Source organism: Aulonocara stuartgranti (assembly GCF_965226115.1).
Source record: "Aulonocara stuartgranti genome assembly, chromosome: 19".
In the NCBI taxonomy this organism is placed as follows: domain Eukaryota; kingdom Metazoa; phylum Chordata; class Actinopteri; order Cichliformes; family Cichlidae; genus Aulonocara; species Aulonocara stuartgranti.
In genome coordinates, this window is record NC_138955.1 from 117,545 (window position 1) to 141,335 (window position 23,791).

Below are 23,791 nucleotides of genomic sequence, written 5' to 3' on the forward strand. Positions count from 1 at the left end.
ATACAGTTCAAAAAAGTCACTGCATACCCAGCTCTCTCTGAACATGATGTGGGATACCCACAACAGTCTTCCTGTGGCGTCTTCTGGTCCTGGTCTTTTCTGACTTTTTCCCAGAGTTCAAAGGTCTGAATGTTGAACCTGTAGAGCGAATAAATGTTTATCCACATGTCGTCAATTAAATGTTTTATGCAAGCATGTCAAAGCGCATTGCATAATGACAAAGAGTGGATATAAATAGTGTTTTGGCTTGTGGTTAATTTACCTTGTCTGGTGAGTCCAGAGCGGGAGGATCTAGTGGACACTGACGATTGCACAGAGGCGACAGAAGACGTATCAGGAATCGTGCTGTCCGTCATAAACCCAGCACTTTCTCCATCTGTTTGAGCCGTCATTGTCGACTAGCAAAAACAGAAAGATTACTTATATTACATTAATAAAAGTTTTAACAAATCATTTGTGATATTAGAAAGCACAAGAATCTGTATATAATGTGTAACTTACAATTGTGCTTACGCTGTCCTGGTATTCCACTCCATTATTGGTTTCTGAAAAGACAAGAACATTTTTCGATTGATAATGAGACTTTTTAATTAAGTGTCAAAATCTAGGGAAGAACAAACATGTACTGGGTATATCAGTAGTTGGTTTTATACCTTCCTCCTGCATCATTTTCAGTCCTTGCAGAGCCTCAGTGTGAAGGTCCTCCAGGTACTTAGGCCTGCTGGACTCAATGAACACATTCTCCTGGAACAACGGGGGTGCCGGGGTCTTTTCATCGTCATCTAGCTTTAGGGCAGCTTTAAAAAAAAAAAAAGATAGGGAGAGGAGATCAGGCCAGATCAACTCAAAGCTCTGTGTTACTGTAACTGTAAATGATGGGGCCATATGGACAGGGGGTTAGCATTTAGGTGACTGTCAGGGATATTTAAGCACAGGAACAGTAAAGATGTTTGAGGGTTAACACATGAGTGTGAAATGAATAGACCGAACTCCAGTTCTTCTCATGCAGGATTAGACACAGTGATCCTCAACATGGGATTATCAGATCAAAAATCTGCCTGCAGCAACATATGCCTGGTGTTTTTTCCCAGCTTAAGCATCATTTAAAGAGACAGTACGAAGGACACTAATTAAACTGCTATGGCATCTCAAACGATGGATCCAATCCAAAGTTAAGCATTACTTTCAGTCATGTGTGAAACTCAAGAATAACAAAAACCCGAGTAACCTATTCATAAGACCGTTATATAAAATTAAAGTTAATGAGTCTTTACATTTAAAAGAGCAACATATTTTCTTCGTGAATCCAATAAGAACTAAACATAATTAAACATAACACCCATTTGACATGTCATGTAATACCTGCAGTGCTCTCATGCCTCCATGGCACAGTCTGGGATTGTTGGACTAGCAGCCTTCTACGAAAGTTTTATGTAACAGCAGTAGCTGCCCTACTTTTAGCTACCTGTCCTCCTAGCACTCTCACTGTAAGACCATGCTGGAATTAACCACGTGCTTAACAGTTAAAGCTAATTCTTACCTTCCTCTTCTGTAACAGCAGTATATATACACTGTTAAGGAAATCCTAATGTGCAAAATTGAAATTCTAGCTGTTCTTTTTTTAATATTTTTCTTATTATGAGAAGTATTTGTAACTACTGTAGGAGAAAAAAAAATCACAGCATTTTATATATCTGCAAAGTAAATATTATAGCTCAACAGTGGTTTTTATGGTTTATAATGACCAGACTTTAATTTCTTTATTGACTGCCATAAGCAAGGCAGCTGATCGAGCCTGTGTGGTCATTTATAGTAAACACAACCTGGGTAGGACCAATTAGTTTGGATCTTCAACCAATAAGATCAAACCTATGCTGCTCTCACTCACCTCTTCTCTTGGAAACTGTAGGAAAGCAGTAAAAATTATTGGCGTTATTAGTCAGAAGCACCACCATGATCTTTCTTATGTCTTCAAAAAGTTGACTAAAAGTATGTCCAAGTTATAAAGTTAAACCACATAAAAACACCCAAAAAGACGATCCAGTCAAAAAATATATAAATCCCGGAAAGATCACGACAGCATGAATATGGTGCTTGTTATTGTCAGTTCAGGTCCTCGCCGAGCAGAGAATGTCTCTTCAACCAATGGACAATCAGAGCTCAGACACTAATCCCTCAGCAGCCTAATTCCTGCCATCCCTCTTCCTCTATGTCACCCCCCTGTCAGTGCTCAGTAAGATACCATCCCACTATCGTGCCCCGTCTGCAGACTAGCTCGCCCAGGATTGGTCAGTCAAGATGCAGAAATCAAACATGTAAACATTAATGCAAAGAGTGCTGTTGTCAGGGATTTGAGGTCAAACAGGCATGTCTTCAGTAAACAACACACCACGTCTTTGTTAAAATATACAATTTCATTACAGAACTCTAATAACATGGTCAACATTTCTATACTTCCTCAGACTTCATTAGAATAGACACTATAAAGCTGCCTTATAAATTACTTTTTTATTAAATTGGCATTTTAAAAATTTATATATTCTTTTTTTTTTTTTTTTTAAATATACGTCCTTCCCAGCACAACTCCAAAAGGATCCGTCTGGCCTCTGGGATCAAACCGTGGATATTCTGCTTGTTAGGTGAATGCTTAATCTACTACACTAAATTGTTTATATAAAAAAATTATTATTTTGCCACAAGGGGGTGTAAGTGAATTGAAATGACTACTCCTGAAACAAGATTAAAAACATGTTTAGTACAGGCCTGCAGCTCCAGAGCACATGGTTACCCATGTGAAAAATACTCCCCATTGTTTCCAGAAAACACTACAATAATTTGTTACTATGCAGCCTGAATACAGAGAATGGCACAAGGCCTCCCTAGTTAACTTTAAGTGCTGCTATCCAGAGGGCCACCAAATACTTTTCAAGCAAGCTGTTACAGCGTCCCATTTTTGTCGACAAGACTGTTCTTTCTTCATTCCTTCCCTTCATTTTATTTTTCTAAATTTACTTTTTTTTATTTATCACTTCCCTGGTGCGCTGCACACACATGACATAGAGCACATGACAGCTGAACAAATGGAAAACGCTCCCATGGTCTGAATCCTACAGAGTGAGTGTTACAAGAAAAGAAACGAATCACATGTGGAACCAGCATATACAAACGAGTAAAAACATACCGCTGACTTACCAGAACTGGCTGCTCAATACAACGAAAAGCTGATACGCTTGTGTGTAAAGTAGTAAAGTCAACTTAGTATAATGCTTTATCTTTTTACTGTTAGAGTACAGACTTACACGGAAAAACCAGGAGTTACGGTTGAGAATAACTGCACGGTAATAATGACTTATAGTATCACCAGTTTGGCAGTCACATTTTAACAGAGTCCATATTAATCACTGGCATATTAAAGATACCATCTGTCACAGCTGGATTGAGCAGGATTGTGTACTAATGGACTGGTAGTGTTGGCGTTACATACATCCCCCACCCTAAACTGATTTTTACGTCTTAGATTTGGTTTTCTATGGTCTAGAACCATGTCAGTGAATCGATGCTGACTTTTCACTAGAATACAGGTGAAAGTCTTCAGCTTCACTTGCAGTGTCACTGAACGTTCATGGATATTTTTACTCTTCACTCTCCTTGCTACTCTTCCTCTGATCCAGTCCGAAGAGTCTTATTATGGAGTCCAATTCCTCCTTAGAAGATTGAAATTATAGGAAGATTGGAAGGTCCTTGTGGCTCTTTTGTCAAATGACACCTGTGACGGCCAGTGGGCTGGGTTTTTCTGACTTTGCAGCTTGTGCTGTTACGAGGGCTGCAGCTAAAAGGGATGCAGAGCCTGTAACTCAAGCAGAAGAGTGTCAGGTTGAACCAGATTTGATTGTTCCTGAACATTTGTCAGTTTCCCAGCAAGAGTTAATTCACGCACAGCGTGCTGATGCTTCACTGACTGAGCTGTTTCACAAAGTGCAACCTAGTGATGACGCTAGAAGTGCGGCCTCTGGTTATTTTCTGCAGAAGGATGTACTAGTCCGTAGGTGGATTCCGCAAGGGTTGGACTGTGTTGGAAGTCCAGTTGTCCAGATTGTGGTTCCAACTAAATACCGTGACGAGGTGTTGAATTGTTCTCATGACAAATCTGGGCATTTGGGAGCAGAGATGGGCAGTAACGCGTTACTTGTAACGCGTTACTGTAATCTGATTACTTTTTTCAAGTAACGAGTAAAGTAAGGGATTACTATTGCAAAATCGGTAATTAGATTACCGTTACTTTCCCGTAGGAACGCTGCGTTACTGCGTTACTAAAACCGTGATTTTTTTTGCGAGAATGTCTCATGACAGTGACGTAAGCAAGTGCGACGTTGGTGACAGCAGCTGTGTGCAGATCAACAATGGATAATATATCGAGTGCGGGAGAGAGTATGAGCGTGCAGCGTTTAAAGCGTGGAAGTACTGACCTTACTTTGAGTTTGATTCCATAAAAAGTGACAAAAACATTAGCGTCCATCGTGCGTAGGAAGAAAACTTCTTTTTACAGCGAAAAAAACCCCTAAACTTCCGAGCAAGCACCGAGTAGCTATGACGTAATGGGAAACTCACAGAGACACTCGCGCGGATTCTTCAACTGACCGCAGCACACCTGCACCAGGGTAACCCTCCGCCTACCCTGCTCCTGCTTTACAGGTGAAAATAGAGCAAAAGGACCGCTGAGTCTTTGACTTTATTTATTTTCTGCTGTGTTTTACTTGCATCTGTTTGAAAGAGTGAGTGAAAACACAAAAAATATTTTATTTTATGTGCTGGAATGTGTAGAAAATAGGTTTAAATGTTAAACTAATTTATTCAAGTCAGAGAATGTTGCATATAATTAAATGTTTTGCTTGATGCATAAAGTTAAAAGATTAAAACTGATAAAACAAGTTTTAAAAAGAGACTTTTCCATTTGATTACATTTTGTATGATGGATTATGTAGAAAAAGTAGAATTGGGCTGAAAGATCTATCACTTTATCACCTCTTCAGGTTGTAAATCGTGTTTTTAAAAAGTAACTAAGTAACTAAGTAACTAAGTAATTAATTACTTTTGAAAATAAGTAATCAGTAAAGTAACGGGATTACTTTTTGGGGGGAGTAATCAGTAATTAGTTACTGATTACTTTTTTCAAGTAACTTGACCAACACTGTTTGGGAGTGACGAAGACTTATAATTACATCTTGCGCTACTTCTTTTGGCCACGTCTTAAGCGTGATGTTTCAGCTTACATTAAGACCTGCCATACTTGCCAAATTGTAGGTAAGCCAAATCAGTCTATTAAACCTGCTCCACTTTGTCCCATCCCTGCTGTGAGTAACCCATTTGAACATTTGATCATTGACTGTGAGGGCCCTCTTCCTAGATCAAAATCTGGTTCGGAGTATCTGTTGACTGTAATGTGCCAGGTTACGCGTTATCCTGCTGCATATCCGCTGCGTACCATCACAGCCAAGTCTGTGGTGAAGGCTTTGACACAGTTTATTTCTATATTTGGCATACCGAAGATTATTCAGAGTGACCAGGGATCAAACTTTTCGTCACATCTATTTGCACAAGTTCTTAAGCTGTTGAATATTGTACATAATAAAGCCTCTCCTTATCATCCACAGAGCCAAGGTGCTTTAGAGCGCTTCCATCAAACACTGAAGTCCTTGTTACGTGCCTATTGCACCGAAATGAGGAGTGACTGGGAGGAAGGTTTACCGTGGCTTCTGCTGGCAGCGCGAGAAGTGTGCCAGGAGAGTACTGGGTTTAGCCCAAATGACTTGGTCTTTGGCCACAAAGTTCAGGGACCGTTGACAGTGCTGTGCGATAAGTGGTTGTCAGGTGAACCACCAGTGAACTTGATAGATTATGTTAATGGTTTTCGGCACAGACTATATGTGGCAGGTCAGTTGGCCAAACAGAACCTTGAAAAGGCTCAGGTCAAGATGAAATATTTTTATGGCCGGCGTTCTGAAGAGCAGCAGTTTAGTGCGGGTGACCGGGTTTTGGCTTTACTGCCGATTGCAGGGTCACCGTTCCAGGCACGGTTTGCTGGGCCTTACACCGTGGTAACTTCTCAACAGTGGTTGCTCCTCTGACTGATTTGTTGAAGGCCAAAGTAAAGTTTATTTGGTCTGCAGCATGCCAGCAAGCTTTTTGGGATGTAAAAGCTTTACTGTGCTCTGAACCTGTGCTTTTAGCCCCTCGTCTGGATCAGCCCTTCAAGCTGTACGTGGACGCAAGCCACATTGGTGCAGGTGCCGTTCTAGTCCAAGCTGACAAGCAAGGTACTGAACATCCAGTTAGTTTCTATTCCAAGAAGTTCAACTCCCATCAGCTGAATTATTCGGTCATTGAAAAGGAAGCTTTGGCATTAGTCTTGGCCTTGCAGCATTTTAGGGTATATTTAGATTCTGCTCGGCCAATTGAGGTATTTTCTGACCATAACCCTCTCACTTCCTTGAACACATTGCAGAACCCAAATCAGAGGCTCATGCGGTGGGCTCTCTTTTTGCAGCCTTACAATTTGGATATCCAGCACATTGAGGGCAAAGATAATGTCTTGGCAGATGCTTTGTCCTGTGCCCCTTTGTAACCAGCAGCTTCACTCCTCATATGCTTTGAAGTATGTCCTCTCCAGTATGGTTTTCCTTCCTCTTAAATTGCTCCTAGGTACCAAGGTTGCTGAGGTTGGAGTTGAGCTTTGGACAGTAGATGAATGAGAGGATTGACTGAAATCAATAAGATGAGGATTTCATGCTTATCTTATGGTTGAAAGTGAAGTTAAGTTTGAGTCCAAGAATGAAAACAGGGAGCAGGAAATATTTTGATTTTGGTTTTATATTTTCAACAAACCTTATTTAGATACTCAGTTTTAGGTCATGTTATCCAAACTACTGTCCTTTTTAGCCTAGATTGGCTGCATAGCAGACATAGAGCGCCACACACATACTGACACAATCCAGCGCTGATGCAACTCTTCCTAGAACCGTTTCATGGGAATCAGACAGATGCAAATACCTACCACACACACACACACACACACACACACACACACACACACACCTACCTCTCCTCCCTGCCCTAACTTGCCCCTCTCTCTTGTTTTGAACCGCCAGCTCTGAGGGTGCTGTCTGCCAGGTGCTTAAGCTTCTCTAATCAACACAAACCCAACTGACAGTGGGAAAGAGCTGAAAGTTCACCCTTTAACTCAAGGACGATACATGTAGCCTCGATCCGCTGGAAGCACATCTCAAAGCATCCCGGTCTGCCTGCATACTCTCTTTTCACGCAGGTGGTTTTTTGTGAATTAAACATAAACGTCGGAGGTGAAAGAAAAGGAAGCACGAAAGGTGCTGTGACAAGGACCGCAATGTAGGTAACAGATATACCTGCATCATGTGGCACTGAGTGCTGCACCACAATCGGTATGCAAGACAAAGACCAGATGTATCAAATAACTCAGAAAATCCATTAATGGTTTCACAACAGTAGATTGTCTTTTGGGGGTTTTTGGAGGGGGGAGTTGGCAGGTCAGTTACTTTTTAACGCCACAGTCAATGTCACCACATCCGTTTACATCCTGAACCTCCCCCACAGCACAGAAAACTCACTGTCAGCCACATAACAAAAGAAAACAAAAGGTCTTTATGAATAGATTTAGCCATAAGCAACAAATTAAAATCTCATTAAAACGTAGAATAAAATGGAAAGTATTCAGGCCTGCTAGAGCCTGTTTGATGAAAGCACAAGCTTAACTGAGATTCATATGTGAATACAAATCAATTAAAAGTGTTGAGAAAATAAAAAGCCTTAATAGTATTAGTACAACAAGTAGATGCTAGAAATAGGCAGAATATTTTGGATGTATTACAGGCAAACTTGGCACGTTTGTGATTTTCGCTTTTTCTATTTTTTTCCCCCCACTTTTTTCAAAAATGGGCACAGGATTTTAGGATTTTATGGGTTCCAATTGTAGTCTGGTGCTGGTGGTGAATCCACCACTCTGGACAAAACAGAAATTTCCAGCAATTACGCCATGAATCATCAATAATCTGGTGGTAATAGCTTGTTGTTCCCCACAGGATAAAGTCCACAGTCTTTCTCTAGTAGACCAGAAGGTAAAGGTTTAAATGTGCTATGTCCAGTACTAAGACAGCAAATTCCGTATGAACACTGCCTGAACTTTGGAATTCTCATAAACATCAGGGATTAAAAATGTAATCAGCCTCGCACCAAATACTGCAGTCCCTCGAATGGCTTGTTAGTATTTGTGTTCCCCTTATGTGACAACCTGGTCTGGTCTGATTAGCTAGTATTTGAGCCTGCTTTGTATCTAAAAGGTACCAAAGATCAGCTGCACAGAGCTGCTATCCCAACCTCATGTTTAACATTAATAACATATCTTCAGGATAAACAAATTGACACCTCTGGGAACTGAAACAACAGTTTCTGTTGACATAAACTGGGCAGGTACCTGCGTTATACACTTATGAGAGGTGCAGTCCCTGAATTCTGAATTCATCCAGAAAGAACAGCACACTCTCATGGAAAAACCACATTATTAATAGTGCGCATGTTTGGCAAAATTTGCTGCCCCAACACAGTTATCTTTATTAAGGATGTCACAAGTGTCTGCTACCTAACGTCGCTCCAAAATGTCTCGATTTAACTACAAAAGTCACGAGTGGTGACTCACGGACCTTTCCAAGCACACAGTTATCAGTCTCTCTGTAGACCAGCCGCAGTGTGCTGGCAAACATTTTCCTTTCGTGACAATAGCAATAGCTGGTGCCATGCCACACTGACATGTCTGCATATCTTGACAATGAAACAATGCAAAGATATCAGAAATAATGTTACTGTTGGTCGCCTTGCTTTAGTTTGGTAACAATGACACCAAACATTAGAAGAGTGCAGAGAATAAACTTGATGAAATGAAACCCAAGCACGTTATTCAGACTGGAACTAGAGGGCAAACTGGCACTTATTAAAACGTTCTCAACACTTGAGCGAACTAAATATGATCACATGGGCTACCTGGGTGTGGTGACACTTCATCTGCTGAAATCAAATCCTACTAAAGCCCTGTCATTATAGATAATGGCGTGCGCAACTGTTTACACGTCGTCAAGTCCACCAACGCTGACGTTCCCACAGCGTCAGCGTCAACTTGGTTTTCACCCACATTCACAACAGATTTGGACAGTTCATTTATCAAGTCGTTTTCAGCCCAAAGACGATTTTTAGGCAATTTCCTGAAAGTATCACAGAAAATGACATCATCCCTGCTCCAATCAAAAGGCACCTTTTCACAAAGGCGCTAGAGAACGAAAGCATCTTTTAGAGATTTATATTTCCCTGAGGCAACAATGTGCAAAAAGCAGTTACTGACTTCCCACCATGAGAGGAAGAAAGTGAAACTCTATCATAAGTCAGTTTTTTCAAACCTGTTCTCCTGCCCTTCACTGTTATTGTGTCGTGCCGCAGTGCCAAAGTCTCTGTTCTTTGTTATAGAGCATTTTAAGAGCAAATATCAGCACTTGTGTCACAACGATTTAGTTCTGCTTCTCCCAAGCAGCCTCTAGAACTAAATATTCAACAAAGGAAGTCTCATTAAATGGCTCATAGGATCTGAACCTTGCATGAAAACTAAACACAAGCTCACACACAAAGGGCTCCCTATTTCTAGCTTCCTTAGAGAGATATCTTAAAGCTCAGGAATGTGAGGAATCTCTGCGGGAGTGTTCAGAGCAAACAGGTGAGCGTACCTTATTAGGGCTGTGTGACCTAATTATCCTTAAACAACCTTGTTTCCATTTAAAAAACACAGGGATTCCTTTAAAAGGCCATTTTTAAGAGAAGACCGAGCTTGATATAGTTGCGTAAGAGACGCCTGTCTGGTTTTGACACAGGACTGGGTAAACTGAGAGCATGACAGAGACATAAATCACTCACAGACATGTAAACAAAGACCCAAATTGCCATTTAAGTCATTCAACTAATCGAGGTGAATCAACTTTCAAAGACAGATATCCTCTGCCCACTGGTCTCGAGATGAATCAGGCAGAAGTTATCAGAAAAGACAATGAACAATTGATGAGTTTATAAGAGTGTAAGGCCTCAGAGACTAGACTTTATCAACTCAGCAAATCAGAAAGTAAACCAATGCAAACTTTGGACCAGGAATCTAGATCAACCTGTGATCAAGTGAAACTGAAAAGTAAACTGACTATCCAACCAGCAGGTTAGTTGGTTTGGATTCTTAGCAAGCTTAAGACATGCAGTATCACTTCAATACAAAAACATATTAATAAGGCTTGGTATTGCTCAATGTTTTTCGTATTATGCAATCAGTATACAATTCTGATTTACCCTGAACAGAATTTTGTGCTTGAATTTTAATAACAATAGCTTAAAACTCTTTTGACTAGTTTTGACAGTTTTCAAAATATCAAAATTATAAAACCATGTGAGGTGATTAATACAGTTTATGTGGCTGATAAACAACTACTACGCTGAAAGAGCTCCTCTACATCGGAGCAACAACTAAATACCCCAGTCTTGAAGATTCCTAGTTTTCTGTGATTATTATCAGGAATAAGATATAGATATTGTACCAAATCCATTGGCTTAGTTATGGGTGGGGTAATTTGTGAGTATGTGGAGTAGATCCTATGTTTATACAGAAAGAACTTGGCTGACCTCAACTTGGCGATAACACTGTAGCTTGTCCTTTCGATCATTTATGTCTATCCTGTTTTCAACTCCTCTCTCCATTTGTTCCATTCCCTTCCTTTTCCCCACCTCCTATTTTTCCCCTCACATTAATTTGAGGATTTATTATTTCCTCATTTTATAACCAACAGGCACATTGATAAAGAATTTCCCGTCCATTTCAAATCATTAGTGTACCGCAAAACAGCGTGTAAGCTACTGCTAAAATGGCCCTAACGACGCCCTACATTGATCATTTCAAACACATGCTGGAATAAAGGCATTTTATCATTTGAACAGTCCCTATAGTGTGTCTGGGCTTAAAATAGCCTTGTGGTTGTTTGCGTCTGATAACCAATCTAGATTTGACTATACTTGATATAAAGTTTATGTTACCTTTACCTTTCAACCACTAAATTCTAATCAGGTCGTTCTTGAGTCCAAGTCTACCAGTAGTTCAAAAGATATGTTAATGAGAATAGAAGCGAACACCATGAGACCGGACAGTGTGCGCACCGCGGATGACGTCAGTGCGCACACTGTGTCTGAGGAGGATGTGCGGAAGTGCTTCAGGAAGGTGAACGCACGCAAAGCTACTGGTCCAGACGGGATTCCCGGCCGCGTCCTCAAGTCATGCGCGGCTCAGCTGGCTGGAGTGTTCACGCACATCTTCAACCTTTCCCTCTCTCTGTCTGTAGTCCCAGCCTGCTTCAAAATTCACAAGAATTTCACTCACATGTGCTGTACCAATGTACCTGCACATGTGATGTGACAATAAAAGTGATTTGATTTGATTTGATTTGATTTGATTTGAGAATGGGACGGGCATACAGTTTACACATATGGACAGACAACTCAACAATATTGTGTACCCCAACACAGCTGTTGTCAGGACTGGGAGAATGAACTGGCATTCATCACATCACTAGAAGTAAATGTCCTCACATTTTCACACAGCACCTTTTTGTTACACAACACTCAAAATGCTTTGGACTACAAGTTACATTTTTACCATCCATTCATGCAGACTCCATACAGAAAGACCCAAGCAGGACATTCAAACACGGAACCGCCTTCTTTTAAGGTGATAGCGCTAACTAATGCATTATCATGGCTACTACTACATCTGACCATTGTTCCAGACCTCTGAAGGTATCCTGTGGTATCAGTCACTAGAGATGAGCAGAAGAGCTTTTAAGGTCTTTAAGCTGTGAGGTTGACGGTCAACAGGTACTTCCCACACTGATAATGGTTTGGCACATAAAATGTCTAAATGTTGCAGGAAAAGACCATCAACTTCTTTCTAAAACTTAAAGTTACAGTATGTAAAATGTTTCACCACACATGAAACATACTAAGATGACTGTTGAGGATTTACTGAATTGTCAGTAGCACTACTTTGTTTGCCACTGTTCGCTACTATTAGCATCTATTAGTTACCATTTGCTGCATGGCCGAATAAGCTGGAAGTTGAAATTTCCAAGTTCCCAGTCAAAATGTAAGTCTCGGAAGCCTTCTCAACTCAGATTTCCCACTTGGAAGGTCGGAGCAGCCCCACCAAACCTGAATTAGCAATCAAAGATTACAGCACTGAACACAAACAGTACTTTTTATCTGTACGGCCACTGTTGTGTATTTATGAATCACCAAATAAGCTATACACAGAGCACTGATCATATTCTATACATGAACATGATGCAATTGTTTTAAATGCAAAAAAAAAAAATTTGCTAGTGATACATGAATCACAAAACAAATCCTGCTTTTCCTCACTTTTTCTGAAAAATGCTCCAACATCCAAGTTGCAGTATCTGGGACACAGCATAAAGTCTTGAGAATGTAATTAAACTGTTTATCATTGGGGAAGTGGGACACTCGAGACTAATATTAGCTGGTATAATGTTAGATTATAACCAGCTGTTGTTTTTTAGCCGGCTCTTTTCTGATCTGCTGACATTAAATAACTGCAACAATATTGGGTAAAATAAGCATGTTTGTGCACGTTTGTGCGTTAGAGGCCTAACTCCAGTTCAGAAGACAAGGCTTGAGTTGAGGAGAAAGAGGATTTTTAGGATGCCAGTGGTGTTGTCTTTTGCCTTCTTGCATTTTCACTTCTTTGGTTAAGGTAACCTATGCTCTGGCAATAAAACATAGGTATAAGCCCTTGATGCCCTGAGTCAGAAGGTGCAGGCACATTTTTAAACTTCCCATGACGGCACACAAACACTTACAACTACAGCATGTATGTGGCTGGTCTCTAGCCACATACGTAAAACACCTCTAGTCTAAAAGGAGAGGTCCTTCTCAAACACTGTATTCAAATATGAAGAAGGAACATCGTGACTTCCTTACACCACAAACCAACTCCTATTTATTTTTAAAAGACAAATTATAAGTTTATTAGAATGCCTTAGTTTGTTGCGAGATGTAATTACACCCTATTCTGTTTATATTTATGAATACAGGTATCCTTCTTTTCTATTAAATAACCTCAAAACATTACTGACTGTACCTTTAAGGTGACAATATCTAATTAAAAAAAATGCACTGGCACTCAAGCTACATTGTGCCTGTCGCCAACGCCAAAAATTGTCACATTCTCTTTTATTAACAGAAGGTATTGTGCTCTGATAGGCATCCCTACACTCTTGTCTCATATCCTCTGACCTGTATGTGTACAGTGTTTCAGTGCAGAAAGAAACAGTATTCATGGAGAGATCAGAAAAAGCAGAACACCTTGTTCCTCCCTCACTGTAACAGTCCTGGCATGGCTTTTAATTAACTGGCACAATGCCTGCCATACCAGGCATTTATTGGGCAGGAGGCCCCTCTGGCATCAACACAGATCATCATCAGGGGCTCAGCTGGTGGTATTAAATTTTCTGGGCAAATGTGTTACATTGCACCACATCTTGCTTCCGTAATAAACCTCCTCTGGATGCGTTTTGGGAACGCTGAGCTCCTTCTCTAATCTGAGGAAGCGTCTGCTGAGAAGCTTGCAGCGGTTGTTGCCAGCACCAACAATCGGCACGGCATACACACGCCATGTTCATTGCTAAGGGCTCAATAGCAGCATACATCTATACCTGGCACATGAATCACAGTTAACAGTTAAGAACCCTGGCTTTCCAAAGATAAATTTATGCAACCTTTAGGCTAAATTTATACCATTAAAAACATTTTCTGAGATTGCTTTCACAATAATGTCCGTCCAACTTTCTTCTTTTTTAAAAAAAAAAATCCAAAAAGTAGTGGTTTTATGCATCTCTAGTCGAGTGTGTGTATTCAGAAGTGTAGTGGAGACATTCTTGACCCATGCCCAGTGTGGGAGTCAGCCTCTATGCTAACCTTGGCAGAGCAGAAATGCCTTATCTCACTTTAGAATTTACTTTTTAAACAAAAACTGCTGGGACCTAACACGAGTGGCTCAACAAAGTGCAAAGATTGTGTGACGCAGTAACAAAATGTACTGACGTCTTTATGCATGCATTCATTTATGATCTCCCGAATCCACAGATGTGACTGAAAACAAGTCTATACATATTCGTCTAATGTTTTGGGTATAGTTAGACGATGTCAGACTGAAGGGGTCTGGATCTTATGGAAATCCCCGATCCCTCTCACCATTGCACCGAGATTACAGGTCCAACTACAAGAAACAAGAGGAACCTCCTCTGTCGTAAACTAATTAGGCAAGACTGCATAAGCACTGCCAGACAAAGACACGTTAAACAGCCCTGAGCAAATGAAACACCATTTGTACTTTCATGGTTTTAGCATAAGCAGTCTCACTAAAACAAGGTTCCGCTTGTTTGTGGAATGTTTTCGCGTTTCAGGTCTGACTGCATATAGGTGTGATTAATCAGGGTATAAAACTAACGTTAGCACCCACTGTTCCCACCAGACTATGCTGAAGACAATAGTGTTCACAGAGAAAAAAACAGGACTGGTATATTGCTGCACCTCTGCAAGCTGCAACAAGATCTGCAGAGTACAGCTCAGCTTAAAGGAGACCTAGTGTGCTCATTCCCAGCTCCATACTTTTAGTCATGGATTCTACTAGAACAAATGGCACGAGAATGAAGCCATTTCAGCACTTTCCCCCCATAAAGACGACGTCTGACGATCTCCTTTGTAGCTTTAATGACGAGTTTTGACACCTGGTTTGATGACATGATTTCTCCAAGGGTAGCTTTAGTAAGGCAGAGATCAACCTCACTAATTTCTGACACACACCCAGTCATTTTGTTTGGGAAGGCCTAAAATATGAAAGAAGCCACTCAGTTCAAAAAAGAGAAACAAGTGTTACCCCTAGCAGTCATCCAAGGGGGAGGCTATCTTCTGACTGGCTGCCTCTCACAAACTGAATGCCTTGACAGCAGATAGGCGGGGTTGTTGTTTAGCTTTTGTTTACTAGGATCACTTGCACATGTCCTCATTATTTCAGGCTTGGGCTCTGTTTAATATGCGCATTCACCATTTTAACAGTGCATGCTACAAAGATGATAGAAAATTAAAGAAAAGCAAAAAAGGTCCCCTTTAAGAGATCTTATGTACTGCCTTTACTGAAGCTGGTGACTGTGAGATTAAACCCCACTATCCGCTTAGAGTCTGTCCTGTTTGAAAGTGTGCCACAGTGCTCCCATGTAACCTGAAGACAAGGTAAGCAAGCAATGGAGTCACAGAACAGGATGGACAGATTTCTTCACAGCAAACAAAGTGTGCTGAAGGTCAGAAGGCGAGGAGTAAGTCAGTCTGTTTAAACATCCCTTCAGAAAGCAAGCAAACATACCTGGGAACCGATACGCAGGATATCAAGCTGGTTCCCAGGACTTTGTCTTTATCCATCACAGATGACACATTAAAAGAACATAATGCTCTAAACTGGTGCAACAACAAATCACTTCACCTTGTCGTAATGTACTTAGTCTGGGTGACTTTACATTTTAAGAGTCATTCCTTCCTGACAGGTACATGTTTGGCTGATTCATGTCAGTACAAAATGTAGATCAACTGGCACGGCCTCAATGGAGACGGGGAATTTATCAGCACAACAATAAGCATGATTTATGTTTTGGATTTGCATGTCTGTCAAAGGTACCTTATGTTATAATTTGCAGTGCAAGAATAGACTTTATGAAGGATGGTTAGATGTCCAAAATTGTGACTAACCTGCTTAAATTAAGATGCAGTAGAAGAGAAACTACAGACTGTCTTACTGAAAACTGAGCTATACGTAATTTATATGTTTATGGACAAGAAAAAACTCTGAGTTCTAAGGTGAAATAATATGAAATAAAAAGTATAAAACACAATGGGAAACTTAAAATTAAACAATGTTTAGACTGATAATTAAAATAGTTCATAAAATGAGACCATGTGGGATTTTACCATGGCTGTTGCCCTGCAGATGAGCCTGCCTTCCAGACTTCTGTCCTCCCTTGTGTCCACCCTGATTCCCAGCAGAGTGCCCATCCAAAGCCAGGTCCAGAGCAGGACCCAGCCCGGGGTTCTTCTCATTCAGGCTGAGATTCTTCCTCCTCTTACCCTTCAGCCAGCCCAAAGCGCGACCCAGGGAACGAGTGCGCTTCTTCCGCCCCTTTTTGCTGTGCTTCTCGTGAGCAAAAATGTTGACCACGTCCTGGGGAAGCAGGTCCCCAAACCCCAGTGAGTCACGGTTTGACATCCCACCTCACACTGGAGCACCCTGAGAAACAGGAAAGATATTACATTTTAGTTCTCATCCAAGCAACACATGCACCAGCACTCAAGAAGAGAGAATAAATGAAAGACCTGAAAACTCTCTCCCACTGTTTTTCCCCAATCACAGTAACAATCAGCTTGCAGAGAGTAATAATAATAATGGAGTGGATTTATATAGCACTTTTCAAGGCACCCAAAGTGCTTTACAATTCCACTATTCATTCACTCTCACATTCACACACTGGTGGAGGCAGCTACGGTTGTAGCTACAGCTGCCCTGGGGCAGACTGACAGAAGCGAGGCTGCCATATCGCGCCCCTCTGGCCCACACCAGTAGGCGGCAGGGTAAAGTGTCTTGCCCAAGGACACAATGACCAGGGCAGAGAGCCCGGGGATTGAACCGGCGACCTTCCGGTTACAGATACGCTTCCCAACCCCCTGAGCCACGGTCGCCCCTACACCTTAAGTAGGCCTCACCTTAAGTAGAGGCCTACTTAAGGTGATAAATCAGTCACAGTGAGTTTTGAATGAAAAGTTGACAAAATGTTACCTTTACTACTTGTCAGAGCTGCCCTGTCATTAAGAAAACTCAACTTACTGCATAACAGAAAGTTGGGTTCAGCATAGAAACCCTTTAACTCAAGAAATTCCAAAATTCAGTGTTCTTACAATAAGTGTACTTTCTTAGTTTGATTTCCTGAAAAATCAAAAGATAAATATCCCTTATTGTCATATACTTCCACATGTGTGTTGTTTAAATTTCAAGTTAAAGCTTGCGGTAATGCTTTCGGAAAAGCTTGACACTACAAATCTAGAATTAACGCCTTTGCCTGCACCGACCAGACAAGCTACAGTTTGAATCCATTTCTATCCAGGTTCATGCAACACAAGCAGGCAAGACTTTGAAGGAAGGAATTAGGTGCATCTAAACTTGGTCAGCACAAAGTTGCAACCATGACATCAGAACATTTATACTGTAACCACAGCTTCAAGATGAGCACTGGCCCCTCTGTTATGGCACTAGCTAATGATGAGCTATCATTTCATAACGTAGCTGACCTTTCACCTTTGACCTCAGAGATAAATAATGTCATCAATTCATCAAGTTAAAATCATGTTTGTGGCAAACGTTGGAATGAAAATGATGTTATGTGAGGCCTTTAGTGTCCTTGACCTTTGCCACAAATTTCTACTTAGTGGTCAGTGGTCAAAGTTAAATAGGGTCCCTCGGTGCACTTGTAAAAATATGACATTCATGATAATAGGATGGATGGACTTTTAGCCTTGCATTTATTTGCATCATTGGTTCAGCTGCTTAATTATGTATTTACAATAGCTTGATTTTATGATGTAATGATTACCAGGGAGAACAATTGCTACGTTGTTGGTGGCTAACGTAGATCCAAAGCAACAAACAACCACACAGACAACAGAAAATTTTAAACTCTTCATAAGCACAGAGGCACAACTCTGGGCAGCAAAACCTAAAAACGACTACAAATATATCCAACATGTATCCCTGGTAGCAAAGTCTATTTTACTCAGACCACTCCTCCTGTGTTTGTGTTTGTGTGTCTCCGTGGTCACTGCTCATTCGGCCAGCACACTCTATCCTACACAGACCCCCTCCAGCCTCTAAACCAAACTTCAGCTCTACAAAGAAAGAACTGGCACCGCTCCCTTCATTCCATAACGTGGAGTCATAATTCACAAAGCCACACCCGTAAGCTCACGCACTGCATACATACAGGCACAGCAGCACGCTAAGAAGAGCAAAAAGACACAAAATTAACAGCAACCAGTGAGTGTGTCCATTCACGCACTTTATTGTCATCCCTCATTGTTTTCCTTTACTATTGTTTTATTCATCACCCGCTGAATGAGCTCATCGCTTTGCTTCCTTCCTCCGCCCGTCACCTTGTTAAACTTCGCTACTCTGAGGCAGATTTCCCAGCCCTGCTCCTGGGGATCTGTAAGCTTACACTGGACTTTTTCCAGCTGCGGTTTTATTAGATGCTTATGTCCAAATCATAGTCTGAAAATAGGGACAAACTCTTAAGATGACAGGAGCTTGTAAGCAGACAAAGAATTAGGGAAGGTGGGAGTTGAGTCTGAGCGAGTAAATTATGAATCCCCCGGTGCAGTCGACAAAGTTCAGGCATAAGTTGTTTCTTTGGCTGCTGTGCTGCTTTTTCCAAAAAGATTTAAGTAACGTGTGAGTAACACAGCCAAACATGTTTCTAGAAAGACTTTGAACCTTAAGTTGGTGAGACATGAAACTAAACCACACAAACCCAAAGTCGTGTTCTCTGAGGATTTACAAATGGGACTTTTTCCAAAACAGCCTCTCATTATCAAAACTGCAACAGGGAAGTGAGACGACTCTGGTCTGGGTGCATCATGTGGAAGATATTTAAGCAGATGTGCACTTTTAAAACCAGATGTTTGACATTCTGTTTATTAAGTAACATTTTCTTTAGTCTTGGGTCAAATCTTGACAAAGTAGGATTCTCATGAGTAAAGAAAATGACACAAGGAATATATAACATCATTTTACACCTGACTCAAACTAATATAATCTTAAGGTTGGTGCCAGTTTGAAGTGTTAAACACCAACTGGGAAGTAATCCCAGAAGTTAAAAAAAACATCTAACATGTGGATCAAGGTCTTAAGGTCTGCATCCCAATCCCTTTTGACCATCCCATGGTCATTACTTTTATATTACAAAAAAAAAAAAAAAAAAAAAGGGGGGGGGGGGGGCGTCATGCTCCTCCTGCTGTAGTTGCACTAAGACTGAAATTAGCTCCAATGTGACTTCAGACTTGCATCAACTGTGGCTGCTTTTGAATCTAAGTAGAAGATGCACTGCTGGAATTGCAGCTTCTAGAGCACAGATTAGAACCCAATCGTGGCATTTCCCACTTAGAAAAAAAATTATTTCCCTTGGATCTGCCACAAACTAAAGCGATATGCATGTCTCTTTTATGAGGCTGTGGGACAGTAACCTTTAATGTTTAAATATATTAGGTTTTCCGTTTCGTAGTTCTAATGTGCAGCTGTCACATTAGAAATAAACAACATTATAAATAGCAAATATACCGGCCATCATAGTGGTGCAGTGGTTAGCATACCAGCCCTGGGTTTAGATGTAGTCTGGGGCCTTTCTGTGTGCAGTTTGGATGTTCTCTCCGTGTCTGCCTGAGTCCTCTCCAGGAATTCCGGCTTCCTCCCACACTCCAAAGACATGCATGTGGTTAGGTTAATTGGCGATTCCAAATTGGCTGCGTGAATAGTTTTCTCTCTATGTGTGTGTGCCCTGTGATAGATTAGCGACCTGTCCAGGGCGTACCCTGCCTCTCACTCTATGACAGCTTGGACAGATACCTGCCTCACACAACCCCAGACTGGATAAACAGAACAATATGGATGGTTAAAAATATAACTTATTTTGGCAGTCTGTGCCTCGGTACATTATAACCCAAAATTAGTGTTTTCCTGTAGCATTGACGTCATGCATTCATTGCAACAGTGTGGAATTTTGCGGTTGTGGTTTTCTATCTATGTTTTTTCACCCATTTATATCACCACTTTATCCTTATCTAACTTTAACTGTGAGTATGTGACACTCATAGGGATTATTTAATGTGGAAGAAGAGTCATGTGACGTGTGTAACACACCTTTCTATGTGACCGTGCACGGAGCCTGAGAAGCGGAAAGCCAGTCTAAACAGAAAAGGTTGATAACCGCTGTCATGATATCTGTTGCCTCCGATTAGGACTTTAGGTTTTGTCAAACCAGCTAATGGAAAGAAAGCCTGGCCATGTTTGAACACCCCTCAGGGTGTTTTGTAAGTATTTCCATGAACAGTTTAAATTCTGACCTGGTGATATTTTTCAAGTCCACTGATTTATCCTGAAGGACACAAAAATGTCACTGGAGCTCAGAAATTCCGAGTTCCCATCCGGAAATGTTTTGTAGAACGCCCACTGAACTCAAACACTCAGAAAGTTGGAGCAGACCAACCAACCCCAAGCTGGCAATCGAAGATGGAAGCACTGAATGTAAACAGTATTTTTGATTTTTTTTTAGTTTGTTTCTTTGCTTGTTTTTTAAATCTTGAATTAAAAGATGTGTCTTTTTATGCAGATCACTGATCAGGTTCTGTCCATGAAAATATTATGCTGTATTTCTAGTACTACCTGAATGACTTTACCTCGCTAAGAACCCAAACAAATCCTGTTTTTCCTAGCTTTTTCTGGAACGTGCTAACTCAAGAGTGACGTCACTTCCAACTTGCAGTATCTGGATGGCAGCACTCATCCTTGATGAAGCCAGTCCTTGCAGAGATATTTGAGTCCAAACAATGCCGCTTATATGGAAGAAAGAACAGAATTAATTTAGTTTCTGGCCTCACCAGAAAGAAGTTTGCACCCGAACTCATGCCTGAAGTATGCAGTTCAGTCTGAGAGGCTTAAGATGAATACTTGAAGAGCTTCAAAGCTTTTCTAAACATTATACATAATGTGGGTGTTTTTGAAGGAGTTTATCTTAATCTGGACAAGCTGAACTTGTTATCCACTGCCGCACATCTGAAATGACAAAGTGCCAGTGTGTGTGTGTGTGTGTGTGTGTAGCCGGTGCCCCATGAGGAGTGAGCTGCAGTGAAAGGCTAGTAAAAAAGAAAGGGTATCCATCCTTTTCAGAGAAAAGTACAAGGCCTCTCCCCGCACTAAGCCCTGTGTTTCTCCTGCTCCAAATTACAGTCATTAGGGCATGACTAACATCCATGCATCTGCATTGGCTTCAGCCGCCAATAATCAAGACGCCTCTCATGGGAGAAGAAGTGAGTGCAACAACTTCTCGTGTTACTTCCACCTCAGAGGGAGCAGAGCAATACTAAGAAGTCTAGGATGTAGACGAGACCACCCAGCTGATCACTGTCTGTGCAGTCTGGTCACAAAGAGTTGACTCATGCCACAATTGCAACCTGCAATTTTTCATTTTACAAACAAATCTAATTTGGTGACGTACACAGTGGAGTTTCCTTTAAAAAAAAAAAAAAAGTAACCGTTTCTTTCTTTCTTTCATCAGGAAATTTACTAAACGGTTATTTAGACTTTAAAAATTCCTATCACAATTCTTTCTCTAGCAAATAAGTTTTAAACACACCATTACTTTTCAAAATAAAGCATCAAAATGCTAATTACAGAGCTGCTTTATTGCCCCAGCAATTACTAAACACCAAACCTTTGTTACAGTTGACACACAAACTCAGGGCTCAAAAGAATCTAAAATCGGAGCATTTGGGAGGATTTGTAGTGACACAGCACATGTGTGTGTATAATATATTCAGAAAAGATCACAATCAAGACATAAGCTGATTTACAAACAAAAACAGCTGTGTGCCCTTTCTACACGTCTCGCTCTCTCTCTGACACACACACATAAACGAGCGCGTGCGCACGCAAAACCTGCTGTGGTTTTTAAACCCAACCCCAGCCTGCCAGAGCAGGCATGTGTTCCAACACGCTGTTTACTTATCCTTTACAAAAGACGTCAAGCTTTGCGTTGGACAGGAGATACTTCTCTAACGCAGCAAACCTCAACATGGTGTGTCAATACCTACAGAGCGACTGACATTGACAGCAGTGTGTACACACCAGCATGAAGTAAACAGGAGCTGATAATAGTTTACACACTCTTGACAAATAGACTGAGCATATCTGGAAAGACGATTTATTGATTATGGACTACCGACTGCTACAGTATACGCCATTTGGCCGCAATGTTAAAACCAGTGGCGGCTGAAGTACATACATAACTAATGTGCAATTTAACGCACCAAATAGTATATGAGAAATTATTCAAAAGGACATAAGTTTGTTTAAATTAGCTTTTGTTTATCTTTGGTTAAAATTTACTTTCCCATGTAATTTGTTGATTTTTTTTTAACTATTTTGTAATGTTGTTGTTAAAGCTGACCTCATGACAAACTTTGAATATCATTCTTCATTTGCATAATGAAGCAGAAATATAAAAGAAAAAAAAACATTATTCATGTCCAAGTACATACAAAGTTAAATTTATAAATAGACAATTAAATAGAAAAAGTAGATACACAAGTGTCTACATATGTTCAAAGGTAAATAAATACGCAGTCATTTTACAGATCAAACTAATTAAAGACTACTTTTATTCCTAACAGTATATTGTTTTTGCTGCATTTTATGGAATTTCTTTGTTTATTTTGTAGTTTTTGACCACTTTGGTGCTACACAGTCCCACCCATCCAAACATTACTGCAGATCAAGTACACAACTCCATGGCAATGGCACTCCCCAGTGTCAGCAGAACTCCCAGCATGGCAATGTTTCCCACTGTAATAGCTCATCTGGTTGATTTGAAAAGAAAATCTTGCTGCAGCCTGTCCAGTCCTCCTCACTGTCTCCTTACTGTCTACTGCCTCATCACGACAAGGAAAAGACAAGAGGGTGTATCATTGATATAAACAGCCACCTCTGAAATCTGTACCCCTCACTGTCCTAGCTAAAGAAAAACCTGCCTAACAACACAGTACAAGGTACTGACCCCGACTTCCATGCTCTTCCTTCTCTGTGTCTGTTCGGGATATGCTGCAACAAGCCTGATCCACAAAGGCCCCACCCCACAAGGACCAAAGTTGTCCATGTCCCCTAGAATAAAGAGCTGTAGTGTGGGCATGAGGGAGACCTAAATGATATCAGGAAGGTGGGTTTCAATGTTGTGGTTAAACAGTCAAAGCCAGCTCAGGAAATTGAATTCCAGAACAAATCCAGGTCTCGTGTCCACATTTAAACAGGCAGGTCAGCTAAGTTACAGCAACATAAAGCAATGACACCAGCCTTGCCTGAGGCAACTGTGGTTACAAATTAAGGATAATACCCCACAGAGCTCACAGAGCTTTCAAACATCTTCCCTTGACAAACCAGCGTGGAGAGAAAAAAGACGGAAAGCTAGCTGTGGCAGGAATAAAAAACAAAACACTAAAGTTAAGCGCGCACACCCTCAGCAGATCAGAGCCAAAGTGGAGTATCACAAATACAACTATCACTGTTGTCTTTTTTGACTTCAACAGCCATCTGTGCATTACAGCGACTTCGCAAACACTCCCTTTAAACTGGAGTCTTATCACGTAAATATGAGCAATAGGAATTTCACAAGTAGTTGCAAGGGGGATGAGGGGAGGAGGGGGCTAGGGGAAGTGTAACTTTTGACTCCAGTGAGTCATACAGGGAAGCTGATGGAGCAGACTCTGCTGCCTCACAGGGATAAGGCAAAGCCAAGAGGGTGTGGCAATGATACAG

At 40.9% G+C, this 23,791-nt stretch overlaps 2 protein-coding genes across 5 annotated transcripts in view; one reads left to right on the plus strand and one right to left on the minus strand.

Moving 5' to 3' along the window:
• The window catches only part of LOC309695397 (uncharacterized protein), a 62,236-nt gene that overhangs the window by 10,626 nt on the left and 27,819 nt on the right, over positions 1-23,791 (plus strand). The window lies entirely within an intron of this gene.
• Positions 1-23,791, minus strand: part of LOC309695393 (uncharacterized protein) — a 33,312-nt gene that overhangs the window by 5,895 nt on the left and 3,626 nt on the right. For 3 of the 4 annotated variants that reach the window (XM_082516006.1, XM_082516008.1, XM_082516007.1), the window contains exons 2-6: positions 16,135-16,450; positions 654-797; positions 502-545; positions 263-398; positions 28-138 (exon numbers count right to left, since the gene is read on the minus strand). In XM_082516006.1, coding sequence (XP_082372132.1) covers positions 28-138; positions 263-398; positions 502-545; positions 654-797; positions 16,135-16,429 — 730 coding nt within the window. In that variant the 5' untranslated portion in view covers positions 16,430-16,450. Of the gene's footprint in view, positions 1-27; positions 139-262; positions 399-501; positions 546-653; positions 798-1,888; positions 2,194-16,134; positions 16,451-23,791 lie in introns of those variants that run through there. The other variant, XM_082516009.1, reaches the window with a different exon arrangement.